The following is a 13,694-nucleotide window of genomic DNA, read 5'->3' as shown; positions in this document are numbered from 1 at the left end:
TTACAGACCTGCCAACGTGACATCAAGCGTCTACGGGAACGGGAACTATCGCTACAGGGCGACCTGGCTGCCGCCGGGAAAGAGATCCTTCGATTACGCGACCTGCTGAAGGAGTGCATGCCGGCCGCCGTCGCCGAGCCAATGTAAACCAGTTCCGTTTCTCGATCACACGCGTATTAGGAGCCCCAAGGGAGCCCTTCTTATGAAACTCATCGTCCGTTGCTCTTCGCCTCTCCGGGCCACCACCATTCGCTGGGCCAAATGGTGGTGGTGCGCATCGAGTTGGAGTTTTTGCCGAGAGCAGCAGAGAGAGCCAGAGTTGGCACACCAAATTGCAGGCCACCCATCTCTTCGGGGGGCGGTCACTTGTCTATTTATTTCAACTTACTTTTAGCGAACGCGTTTTAATGAAAAAAGATCTAAACCTATTGTGAGCTCGGCACACAACGATGCGAAGGAGCAACAGATGAGGGATAACAAGTATTTACCTACGACACTGTAAGGAGATAAAGTGTTAGAAAGGATGATGATGATCTTTTTCTGCCCGTCGGTATCCGTAAGTCTTCAAGACGGTACGCTATGTTGGTGTAAGTGTCAATTACCATTTAGAATCGCTAACTTTCAAAGGGCCCGGGGGCCTACGGGCCGCCGGCCAGAACCACACACACAAAACACACAAATACGCACGGAAACGAAGCGATGTCTGCGCTAAAGAGAAACCAAATAATCAAAGTATATTAGTAAACGCTAAGAACCCCAAACACGAGAGGACGGTGGTATCAGAGTTAAGCAAACAAGAAATCGATTCTAAAGAAACGATCCGTTGGCGAGAGGGCAGGATGACCTATGTTCTATGTGCAATACTGCAACTGCGAATCGTTTTTTGTGCAAAGAAACGCGTGGCGCGATGCTATAAACGTAGACAGTAGAGTAGTGTGTGGCCAGAGGACTGTGCACCGAGCAGGCTCTCTTTGAAACGGGTGCGTTCTAGAACTGACAGGCTGCGCATTGTAGTGTAGATTAAGGGGCTGCGATGGGGAATTACGGGGCCCCTGTCTCAGAATGGGCCTCCGAACCACGAACCCCCCCCCGATCTACTTATATCCTCCCGAAACCCCGTTGATCTTGTTTTGTTTTTGCGCTAGGATTAGATGGTAAGGTTTAGAGTGGTACACGGCAGCGGCGCAATTGGCCAGATGATGTATTTCGCAGAGATAAACCAGCCGACTTTTGGCCGACTCTAGAGAACGTGTTTTGACCGCCACTTTCGTGCAAAATTAATCCTTTTCGTGAATATACACCACCACCGTGCAAACACAGAGAGATGCACACCTCAACTGCCTTCTGATAGTATTTTTATCCAATTTGTAAGCTAAGAAGCGAGGCAAAACAGAGAGCGATCGAACACGATCGGGTGATCGTAGAAAGGAACATTTCAGTAACTTCTTCCGCCTCCCAACACACAGACCCCCCACAACCATTAACGATCGGACTGCTGTGGCCGAGGCCGGCGTCAATTGGGTCGGATAAAGAGTAAAGCTAAATCGATACCAAAGTTAACAACATTCCCAAAAGATACAAACGTAACTAGGCTCTGCACACAAACACAGGCTAGTTTGGCAGGCTAGCAAACAAACAACGGCCAGCGTAGGGTCTGGGCCGGGGTGGTGGGCCGCCCTTCTTGCGTGTAGAGCTTAATATTGTGACTCAACTCGATCTCGTCGTACCTTCCGCTCAGAACGCGCCTTCTAATGTGTGTCTGTGTTGCGTTTATGTGTATGAATATGAAAGTGTGTCGTGTGTCTGTGAGTAGTAGACGATCGTCTGTGACCATCACACCGCCCCAACCACCTCCCCGTGAGCAAGTATTCAATAGTTCAGCTTCAGCATCAGTATTCGTACCGCGAAAGAGCGGGACTCACTCACTCAATTCTCCAGTACCTTCAAACTGATCCGAAAACGATCGCTTATCAATGTTTGCAAAAAATATAACCCTCTCCGGTGTGGGCCACGGTCCCCTGGGGCAACAAAAAACGGGGGCCCACTGACTGCAGTGTCCAATGTATGAATGTTTCGTAGATTTTACCTGCCTCTCAGTAGCATAATCGATGTTGTCCTCTGCAACATTAGAAACCAAAAGGCAGAAAGAATATGCACTTTGGCGCACAAACACAAATTGATGAAGGATCGTGCAAATCACACGGATCGTGGACACACGAGAGCGAGGGAAGGCGCGTTGTAGAGAGTCGCAGCAGGAAACGGGCTGTTGGTTTGTTTGTTGGACAATGTACACTGAAATCCCAAACCCCGGCTATTGTACCAATCCGAGATCGGAAGATAAGAGAGTATACCTATAAAGCTTCGGAACGCACGAGACCGGGGACCGGAGCGTGCAGAAGAAGGCGATAAGAAAGTACTATAAAAGAAGAACTACACACAGGAACTACAAAACACACACAAACACAAGCGTAAACTTACGGCAAAATTAGTAGAGTATATATTTTAAATATATCTTTCAAAGCAAATAACTGAGTTTTGATTTCGCGTTCATCTCCTGCCTTTTCTGATGACGATTCTCGGGGGGCCTCGATTCGATTGACGACGATTCTTGGGGCGCATATCACACAGAAAATCAAGCGAAGAAAAGCGTAATTGGATTAAGGCAGTGGTCTCAAACTCATATTAGCATGTGGGCCGCACAAAACTGTTTCGCGGGTCGCGAGTTTGAGACCACTGGATATGAATTTCGCGCATATATGTAACAAATGCACAACAGTTTTATTGTTTCAAAATAGTAAAGTAAAGGGCGCAGGGGCAGTACTACTTACGCTCAATTTTCATTATCTCCCGCTTAACACCAGAATCACAGCGCCACACGGTTTCGTAGCGAAACCGTCCGTCCGTGTCGATTTCTTTCTCGAACAGCCGAATACCGCCGCCAACGCCAAAGTAGTACGTTTTGGCCGCCAGATATCTAGAATGAGGGAAGAGTTTTCCACGTCAGTCGTAAGCGGATTGATCAGTATTCAGCCAGCCTTACACTATTCCACCGGGGGACAGTTTGCGATCGAAAAGATCGAGCAGCTTGCCATAGTTTTGTGCGTTGTAAATCGTCTCCGAAGTGAGAATGAGATCGAACGTGGTCTCGTACCGTTCCGTAAAGCTAGCCCAATCGCCGGAGAAAAATCTAACCATCGTGGTGTCCGATTTACAACTATCGTCGCGGTCATCCGACCGATCGTTCAGCTCATAGTTGACCATCGTCGTTTTCGTGAGGACATCTTTGTTCTGAAATCGAGACCCATTAGTGCCGTGCGTAAAACAGTTCACCGTAAACGTCTTACATAGTCCTGAAAGTGCACTTCGCTCGCGCCCAACAGTTTCGCTTCGATACCGAGAATTCCAGCGCCACAGCCGAGATCGAGCACCGTTTTCGCCACGAACTGTGCCTTCAGTTCGGCGGAATCGGCCAAAAAAGTTCCCAGATCGAATGTGCATTCCCAAACTTTCAATCCACCTTCGTATCGGTTGGGAACCAGATCGGAATGATCCGTCTCGGCGGTCACAATTTCTTCGCCAAACGTTTCTTCCATCAGCGCGAGATGATTCAGGTACTCGATCGTACATTCCTCCGATAGCTTAAAACTATTTACCGCTTCTGGATTTATTGCCTCCTGATTACTCGTTACCATGTGGAGTTCTTCGCAGGCATATGCCACATCATTTTGATCCGTTTCCTGTTCCGGTTCGTGTGTATCGATGATCGACGTCTTCGCATCAGTTTCTTCATCTAAAACGAGCCATTCAGTATTCCAATACTCCAATTATTCGTCGTCTTACCTTTTGGTTGTGTTGGGCTTTGTTCCTCCTCCACTTGGAAAGCAAATTTAAACATGGATTAACAGAAATTTCTTTGATACGAGCTGAAAAAGCGAGGCAAAAGGCAACAGAAAGACCGGTTTGACAGAAGACCCGACGTATTTTTGTGTGTGTGTGTGTGCGAAATGCGAAACGTCACTTCATCGGTTCATTTTCATCGATTCACCCAATTAAAGAGAGTTCATTCCAGAGAGTTCACCCAGAACGAACGCACTTTCTTTTGACAGCCGCCAGGAAAGTCCTGTCGGCGAAGTGCACATACAGTTGAAATCCTCCGTTTCTGACAGCGGCCAAAACCAAAACAAACCCGAACAAACATTTACAAACAAACAAAACAAAGAAACAGTAACAAACCATTTAACCATTTGTGATAAAGTGATAATTCAGTAGATGTGTTAAGGACGCAGAAATTCCTACCTCGTGCGTAATACTGGATTGCAATCTAAAATACACACTCACACAGGAAGTTTCATTTCACAAGTAAGTCATTTGGGGCCAAATTTGCTGTTCCTGTTCCAACAATTTCCAACCTCCAACCTGTTCCAACAATACGGGACGGCAGTGAATGGGTTTTCGACATTTTGGGACACTGAGAACCCAAACGGACCTAGAGCATCGCTTCCTGTGTGAAGGGTCCATCGTTGCCGAACCATCTCCGGCCGGTTTTATTTTTAAATTGAAACGATTTGTACGTTTAATTTTGGAATATCTCTGCGAACCTTGTTCTTTCTAACCCAAAAGGGCCATAAACCACAAAAAGAGTTATATTTTTGAACATGTTTAACTTGCTTATAATAATTGTATTTGTTAGTATCGTCTACAGAATAACATCTTATTATTATCATCTAAAACACATTCAAAGTAGTTGCTCACCCTGCTCCCATTCCGCCGCCTATCGCTGGCCCCTAAGTTACATCCTCGTCTTGTCCCTAGTCAATTCCACAAATCCTGCGTATCAAAAATATATCTGTCCATCTGAGTTTGGTACACACAACTACCTTCGGGTCATGCGGGCCGCGGTGCATTCTTGTTACTTGAAACTACACATGGAATTTTGGGATAAATACTTGCGTTCTAATCTGTCTCTGATTGACTAGGGTCAGGGACCAAGAACTGTTTTCTCTTCGCCTTCTCCATCGCTCTCGTCTGGTAACACGCGCTCCAGGAATACTACGGATGAACGGGTTCCGGTTTTCCTAGTGGCTTGCACCACCGCTTCCCTCTGTTTGCCTTAACGCATCGTTCGGACGGCCACGGTGAGATTACCAACCTGTTTGTTTGCGAGTGCAGTTTGATGAAGAGTAAGCAATAGAACGCGTGCGGTTTTGCGATTACACATAGAGGCGGGCGCTGGTGTGACCGCGCGCGCCTAACTTATTAGTAAAGCTCGAGAAACATGACACTGTGACTGTGGTTACGCACTGTTGTTACACCAGTTACAAGCGCGTACATTAAACTTAAACCACAAACCCTGTGCTGTTTGGGAAGGCCGAACTAACACCTTCCTTCAAAGCAAAACCTGCGCCCCATATAATCGATTGCCGGGGCTGCGTCTCTGCGTGTGGCCAACAAGAGATGCTCGCACCTTACGCGCCACGTGATACGCCTCAAACATTAACGACAGCTTAGACTGACTTTTACAGAACTTATCAATACGACGCGTTTTCCTTCGCTGTGGTCTCGGAGGGCACTTTACAGTAGCTTTACTGAAAGACGGCCGCTCGCTGCTGGAATTGTTGCCGCCGCAGAACACGCTCCTCCTCGATGCGGCGCCGTTCTTCCTGCTCCTGCCGGATCTCGTCGTGAAACTTGTTTGTCCGCAGCTGCTGCTCGATCTTGGCCTCGAAAAAGTCCTTCGCCCCACCGACACCCACCTCGTCCACGTTGATCTCCGTCAAGCGGGCCAGCTGCCCCAAGCCGGAATCGGAAATCAGCTCGCCGGCACGTGCTTTCCTGATGGGTACACGAAACAAGGAGTCAGACACGAAGCTACACGTTTGGTGGAATCTTTCGCTGCTTACCTGTAGATGAGCAAGAATTCACGGAACGAAATCTTGCCATCCGCGTCCTCGTCCACCTCGGCGATCATGCCCTTCAGGCCCAGGTGCGTCTGAGGTGCGCCCAGCTTTTCCATCATAATCTTCAACTCGGCCAGATCCAGGTACCCATCGTTGCCTACATCGTACCTAGACGAAACAGAAGAAGTATTGTGGTGAAATTATGTGAATGTTACCCAACAACCGAGAAAGTCCGTTGGTCTCGACGATGCAGCACAGCTCACGCCGTGCGCCACTTGGGTGGAATATTAATTTCGGTACAATGAAGTCACCTGAGCCGGGACAACGAATGTGACGGAATGTACGTATATGCTTAGAATTCCTTTACGCACCCGCACCGACCGTTTGTTTGCGTTTGTTGTTCGCATAGCGTTTGTTTGTTTGCTACTGCATTTGGCGAAAACAGTAAGCGGCGGCGGACGAAAAGCAAACACGCGTGACACACAGCACCGCGCGCCATGTTCCGCGCCCCATCATCATCATGAATGGTGTTTTTTTTGGTACATTTCGAGTAATAAAAATGGACGTCCCAAAAACGTGCAGGAACGGGGTGCGACTGAGTAATCAGCAGGCGCGTCTTGCGTGGCGGGAAAAATGCGAAACTCGCGCCAAGGTATTTGTCACCGACTGGTTTCAGTCACTACTGCGCGGTATCCGCGTGATCCGAACTAACTCAAATGTGATCCACACACCATCATCTTTCGAACGATCGTAAATGATCGCGGCGAGTGAGCTCACTTTGCCGCCGCTGACCAAGAACCTGTTTTGCGATCGTTTCGAATTGAGATAATCAAGCCGCTAGCTAGAGCGTTCTGTAAACGGCCTCGCATCCCCCCCAAATCGCTCGCCACCAATCAAATCAAGCTGATTGCTTTTGGGCAAGGGGGGCAATGAAAGTCGTTTCTGACAACGGCACCCTGGCTGCTATGGTCCGTTTGATTGGGCCCCCCGACCTGTGAATGCAGCGACGGAACTTTGCTTCACCAACCCCGCCGGGTGGACTTCCTGTCTCTGACCGTGAAACTGCATAGCACAAAGTTCACGGTTCAACGCGGTGGCCCTTTCCCCCAACTCTTTTTTGTCATGAGGACACTAACGGCAGAAGGGCCACAAACACGAGTGAAAATGGTGACTCTGATGGTCACCCCGAAGTGGTGTCTATTTCGACAGTTTCTCCTGGAATTCCGGAAGCGCGATGACTAGCTGTGGTATTAGCATTAGGAATCGACAGAGCTGAGTCAGGGTTAACTACCTTCGGAGGGCCCTTATCGATAGCGAGAACTCACAGACAGCCCGGAGCCGATAGGTAACGTTCACTCGAAAAACACTCAGCGACCAAAAGTCTCCCCAATCGAAATCGAGTCACAGTACGGGCTTCAGACGGCCCGTGACCGTTATTCGTGTGCGATAAAATTCCCATCACGTGGGTCCCCATGGGGGCCTGAAAATTGATTTTCCGGTGATCGTACATGGGAGTCTTTCATCATCTGCTCGTGACGATCGTGTGAAATACCCTCTTTCGTGATGGGCCACGATTCCATTTCGCGACCACGATTAGTGTCGGTTCAAATTGGTTTTTGGAGACCGGAAGACCGCATGCACCGCGTGGTCGATCACACACGATCACGAACTGGCTTTCACGTTGCGCTACGCAAATTTTTACGCAACGTACGCATCCGTCCAAACCATGACATTATATGATCCATCCGACACATCCATCCCCGACTAATCGATCGCATCGATCGAATGTGTCTACCGTTTAGCCGCAGCCCGACAGCCAACCGAAATGGGCCGTCGGTTGGTTGGTCTGTTTCATAATTATGCTGCCTTGGGAGCCACAGCAAGAAACAGCACACACACACGCATAGCGATCGTTGACCGGTCGCATAAGGAAGGGAGAGAGCACACAGAGTTCAGTCACAAATGGGCGGGCGATTGAATAATGGTGTCCCCGCCGCAGATGGTCCGGGGCTGAACCGGAAAGGCCGACCGCGACAAGGAATTGCAACAAACGACCGAACCGACGATTGTCTTCAGGCCCGGCTGTCGCGCATTCAGGAAGAGAAACCCAAAGAAAAGGGCACTGGGCACGACGACGCACATGTGGCTCTCGAATATGCATATCTAATCATCGTGCGGTCCCCCCGGCGGGGGGGTTGGCTTCTCTTCTTTCTCCTGCGCCTCGATCGCTCATAAACCACCATCATTATTCTGTGTGTCTGCCGTTGCGTTCCGGAGCGCGCCAATTTCGGAACGAAAGGAAAACCCTCGCTCCCGGAAGAACCGGATCGGATTCGTTTGCCGATCGGTCTCTACCCACCCGCAACAACACCCGGTTTGTTATACAATTTGCCACCGGCAGGCGGGGCCACGTTGACGAGATAGAGATTGACTGGCCGCGCGACGGACGAGGGTGACACACAACGCGGGGCAACCGGTTCGCGGAAACGCACCCCATTCGGGTGTGTGCGGTTTCGTGTGATCATCGGCGGTCCACGGAAGTGTCGCAGGGGTCTCAAATGATGGACTTGTTATGGCACCAGAACGCCATTAGGAAAGCCGCTCCCCCGTCCCGGTGGCCGGTGATCAACATCATCAGGGCACCGTTTCGTGTTTAAGGATGCAATATATCAGTGGCCAGGGCAAAAACCGAGAGGACTCTGGTTGCCGGTGACTCACGATCTGCTGCGGTAGCCCCCGGTATTGTCGCAATTACGATCGTTGTTTAATTTTATGATTTTATCACACACCACTTCACCATAAAAGAATGGCGCGAACCCCGGGGCTCTCTTTGCGCTGCGCGTTGATGATGATAGGGCGCGTTTCTTTTGCCCCCTTTACAGCACAGTGGCCCGGGTCAGACGTATGATTCAACGACACTCGGAGACCCAGTACTGAGTTCAGTTTCATTTGCTTCAATAATAAACGCCGTCCGTTTACCATCGGGGTTGATTTGAATGCTAGTGAGTGCGCCTTCTTACACGCGAGAAAAGGTCGCTCGACGGCAAGGCAAACAAGGCTGATGATTCATCCGGTTCGGTGTCCGCCACAGTGTTTACTCGAACACGCAGCGAGGAGCTGCTGTTTGTGGTTCGGTAATTAACAGATTGGCAGCAGTTCGTCAGGATCGGCACAGGCCGCTCATCAGCACATCATCAATATGCGAGAGTTCTTTAATCCACTTTCCCTCTCGAAAAATGAGTTATCGTTGGTTCGGGAGCCTCACACGGGCGACCCCATTAGGGTCTCGATCGCAGGGCCCCCGTCCGTTTAACGGTAGCGATCATCGTGGGCACCCAATCATCGACGCCATTAGTGCCAGGAAGCGCAGTGGCCGCGTGTAATTAATTGTTCATCCTTCCTTCTTTTACGTCTCGCTCCGAGATCCGCACGAAGGGCCCCCGCATAAGCGCCTACTCGGGTTAACCTCCGTCGGCCCGTGCCGTCCAGATATTCATCTCCCTCGGTAAAGTATCCGAGCTGTTCGTTTCATTAGTTGACCTCTCTGAATTTCTCTTTCCACCCACCGCGAGCGTAGAAAGTGTCCAAGGGTCACAGGGGTGTAGGTTTCAGTGCTCCGACCACAGAAATCGATAGTCAAAGTGAGGCGACCCACTTTAAATTCCGTGGCGAGACTTTTCGTAGTGTCCACAGCTGGTCTCCACGTTGTTGTGCAATGACACCTCCCGACCCGGGGGCGTGTGGCCACGTGGAGACTGCAATTCAATTACGGTAGTCTGTCTGGCAGGTTTTTGATCGGTGGCGCAGCACTCCAAAGGTTTCTGCTGGCCCTCCCCGAAGGTCCAACGACTCCAACGATTGTTTTCCGGCTTTGGGGTGGACCGGGAGCGCAAAACTCTATTAAAAAAGGTCAATTGATACGATCTGTGACCCGGGAGCAAAAAATCACGGCCACCGGGTGTTACCTTCGAAAAGTTCCTTGTCCAGTGCACGACGACGTAACACGTCAACAACAACCGGCATAACTGGCCAATTGCACTACCGACCGACCGGAGGCGTCGCATTTGCAATGCGCAATCTACTCGCACAGACAGTTCCTACACGGGCGAAGTCGTTAGTTAATCGATTGCGTATGGAACACACTCGACTCGCGTTGGGCCCCCTAGTGATACGCATGAAGAATCGAGTTGGCCAAAAGCGGCTCAAGTACGTGCGATGGCCGCGCCGACATACTTGAGGAGGAATCGATCGTACGTGCAACAATCGGGGGGCACCGTCGGGTGTGATGCAATCCAAAAAGCGCAGAACCATTCTTCCGCGGGGCCCGGGTTGGGCCGCGCGGTTCTATGTTGGTCAACGGGTCGTTCTGGGCCAGCTGCCACACGCACACGCTCCAAAGAAGGGCAACAGCCTCAAATCTCGAACCTTGCACCCGAATCGGTGCGTGAAGTTCTTGTCTGACTGAGCGGTGGGGGGGCACACGATACACGGGCCAAGTGTTGGCCGCGTACAGCATTTGTACAAATACTTCACCGCACTCGCGTGCCACTCGCGTCGTCACTCGTCGGATCTACAAGGACGAAACGCAGCATTCCGGCATAAAACAAGCGTCGCCTTATCGTCGCCGTCGTCGTCTTGTGACCGTCGTTATCTTCTCGGGACACCTAAAATAAACACAACACAGCGTCAATGATAGTGTCTTCGGAGTGTGAAACAACGATCTGCGCTCGTTGAACTCCACAAAAAGAAGGTGACAATAGCTCCGTCCGTTGCTGCTGCTGGTGTGGTCCCACGATGCCGACGCACCATTGGTCCATTAGCGGTCCATATTTATAGGCCGCGCGATGCAACGTCGGTGAAGCCAGGGTAAATACCGGAGCGGGCTGTGCGAGAGGTGTTTGCTCGCGATCTGCTGCGATCGCACCCCGGCAAGTGCATTTAAGAGACGTTAACCGTCGTCGCGGTGGCCACCACCTGCGTTGGTAAACAGTTTGCCCCTTTACCACGCAGTGTTATGATGAAACGTGGCCCGCGGGCAACCCCGCTTTCGGTTTCGGTTCCGTTTCGTAATCCATAGGCCCGTTCGTCAGAACGAATGGATGACCTCCACACGCCAACCAGAACCGGCCCAAGAGCGGACAGTTTACCATAAATGGAATTGGAATTGTCACCGCGCGCGCGCGCCAGCTTGAGGGTCAGATTTCACCGGAACCATCGATCAGCGCGTTCCGGCAGAGCACGGCCGCGGCAGGGCGTGAATGACTAATTATCATTTGAACGCCAACCATCAAGCCATCGAGCGTATCACCTGCTTCCTGTTGCCAAGGAGCGTTTGCGTGCTCAATTTGGTTCCAGAATCGCTTCGAGCGCGATCAACATGGCGCGCGATCGTGACCTTCGGTGGGCTAAGAATTTGAATTTTGGAACGTGTTTCGCACACGGTTTGATCTGATAGAGGCTAATTAAAAGAAACGTAGCTTGTGGCCTCATCTCACGTTTGACAAATGGCCGAATTGGCACATTGGTGTCATCGCTAAACCCCCGGCTCCTCATATCTCCGTAGATCTCCGTTGTGGGGTTCAGTTTTCGCATGCTCTTCACGCGTACCCCACACATTGTGCTGTGCGCCATTGTGTGTCTCTCTGCGTCTCATGTCGTTAACCTCTTCGATCCGCAATGGAACATAAAAGCGGGCACACCACCACCATCTGTCTCCGGGTGGGGGGCCGCCTCTCGCTTCATATGCAGATGAATGCAGAAACATTTTACATGCACCCAACGGCCAACGCGGTGGGATCGATTCCTGTCACGGCCGGAGAGCGGTGCCCAGTGTCCTTTGTGTTTGCGGCCAAATGCGTCCTCGCCCTGCGAGCGAATCGATGGAAACAATCGAACTCGTTGTTGTTGTTGTTGGACCACGTGAGGGGGCTTTGAACTGAGGAGGTAAGGGATCTCGTCTAGGGTCGATCGAGCGACGCCTGGAGCATAATCACGTTGATCATGATGAAAGGTCCGTGTCCATCTCTCTCTCTCTATCTTTCGCTTTTGAATAAATTGTTTTTCTCTCGACGAAGGCGAATCGAAAACAAACTCCAACAATAATCGCGTCCTTCGCGACAAAGGCGCCGGATGCGCGTATGATACGCATCCGCTGCTGGGTTCGATTTTCGTTCCGTAAGAAGACGTAAAAGAACGAAACATAATGGTGGCATCCGTACGCAGGAATTTGTGCTCTGGTGTGGTCGTTACGGCTGGAAGTGCATTAACCAAGCACACCAGAGCACGTGACGCCCGTCGGACGGTCGGTCGGTTGAAATGTCCTGCGGGCGGGTTGCAGGCTCTCGGCAAGAACACACAGATGCACAAACCCGCCGCCAACTGGCCATGAACCCGGTGCCCTATCTATCGCTCTCGCGTCTTCTTTCCTCTCCAAATCTTCCTGAACCTGCACCAATTCTCGGCGGTCTCTCTCTCTTTGGTTGTACTCACTTGCTGAAGGTGGCCTGATAGTCCTTGATTTCCTTCCGCGAGAACTCGTGGAACTCGGTGTAAATGTTGACCACTTTGAACGATGGCTTGACCGACTGGCCGTTGTCCAGAGCATCGTTGATCTGCTGGCGACGGCTCAGGATGGACGATAGTTCCGCATCGGCCAACATTTTTGCAGTACGTTTTCGTGTCCTCTAGAGTCCTCTGGCGTTTTTTGCGCACCAACACACACCGCACACGAATTGTTAACTGGAGTTCGATAGGCAATCGATAGGTCAGAGCCAAGGACAGGTGTTGCTCAAGGTCGCTCTATTTATTCGATTTTCGGCTTTTAATTCGACACAAACACGCGTGGGGCACAAACACAGGACCGGAATGCACAATAGCACAATGGAACAAACACAAAAATACCGCGCTGGACGAGAGTTCGAGAGAAACTGAAAGTAGAGAGCGGCGAGCGATCGTGCTCAGCCCGTTTTTGAATTCAAACAACGAACTATGGGAAAAGGCGGTTCATAAACCAAATTTGAGCAGTAAGTCTTCAACAAGAGAGGCATTATGAAAATGGTTTTTAAATAGGCCACAAATTTTCCTACAAAATGGTGCATCGGACCATTGGAAACCTGTTAAGTATAGTTTTAAATCTCACGCTAAAAACGTCGATGACTTTTTCCCCTACCTTATATCTCCCTAAGATAGATAAGTTAACTGTGAGTGATCCGAATTTTTAACCATCGTTTCACACTAAAAAATTCAGTATCAGGGTGTGTCAAAAGTTTGTGTGAATTAATGATAATGATTTCAAGGATCAATAATAATAATACAATAGGTTATTTATTATACTTGAACGTGTCGCTTACACATAAAATGTTGAATTCAATAATCAAAACACATGCAAATAAAAAAAACAAGTTAAAAAAATCCATAGATTCTTCCTAAAAACAAATATGTCAGCTTATTTCATTCAAATTTCCCATAGTTGCAACGGTTTTGTTTGTTTGTGTTTGTGGAAGGCATCGAACGAATAATGAAAGAGATGGCGAGAAGCCCGAGAGCAAGAAACTTCGGTTTACAGTGAAGGCCGTAGTATTAAGGGCACCGGTTCATCGCGGAACAATTTAATAATTTAATATTAATATTCGTCAACGTCCAAAGAAAGTAGCGTTCAATTTAGGCTTTAGTCTGGCTTCTGGGAATGAAATCGCCCTCCCATCGGAATTTATGGCGTCTTTGTAAGGACGATCGGCAATCCTGCGCTTCGGTGGCCTCGTCAAGGTCACCGAAGATGTGGGCTTTCTAGGACGCGTC

At 49.9% G+C, this 13,694-nt stretch overlaps 3 protein-coding genes across 3 annotated transcripts in view; 1 reads left to right on the top strand and 2 right to left on the bottom strand.

The window, feature by feature from the left end:
* Positions 1-489, top strand: part of LOC128271717 (rap1 GTPase-activating protein 1) — a 97,044-nt gene extending 96,555 nt beyond the window's left edge. Inside the window, exon 7 of the mRNA XM_053009337.1 lies at positions 7-489. Within this exon, the coding sequence (XP_052865297.1) occupies positions 7-147 (141 nt within the window). The 3' untranslated portion in view covers positions 148-489. The remainder of the gene's footprint in view (positions 1-6) is intronic.
* A 2,324-nt stretch (positions 490-2,813) lies between these two features.
* LOC128271114 (histidine protein methyltransferase 1 homolog) lies at positions 2,814-3,692 on the bottom strand. The gene is made up of 3 exons (XM_053008552.1): positions 3,345-3,692; positions 3,041-3,288; positions 2,814-2,974 (listed from the first exon to the last, which is right to left on the bottom strand). Exons 1-3 carry the CDS (start codon positions 3,690-3,692, stop codon positions 2,821-2,823), a joined length of 750 nt encoding a protein of 249 aa, XP_052864512.1. The 3' UTR covers positions 2,814-2,820.
* Positions 3,693-4,690: 998 nt separating this feature from the next.
* Positions 4,691-12,772, bottom strand: LOC128272004 (EF-hand domain-containing protein D2 homolog). Its single transcript, XM_053009710.1, has 3 exons — positions 12,387-12,772; positions 5,901-6,065; positions 4,691-5,832 (listed from the first exon to the last, which is right to left on the bottom strand). The coding sequence occupies exons 1-3, from the start codon at positions 12,554-12,556 to the stop codon at positions 5,583-5,585; spliced, it is 585 nt and encodes a 194-aa protein (XP_052865670.1). The 5' UTR covers positions 12,557-12,772; the 3' UTR covers positions 4,691-5,582.
* Between the last annotated feature and the right edge of the window lie 922 nt (positions 12,773-13,694).

The sequence above is a fragment of the Anopheles cruzii genome, chromosome 3 (assembly GCF_943734635.1).
Source record: "Anopheles cruzii chromosome 3, idAnoCruzAS_RS32_06, whole genome shotgun sequence".
Taxonomy (NCBI): Eukaryota; Metazoa; Arthropoda; class Insecta; order Diptera; family Culicidae; genus Anopheles; species Anopheles cruzii.
The sequence above is the reverse complement of the archived record's forward strand: the minus strand, read 5'-3'. Positions and strand labels throughout refer to the sequence as shown.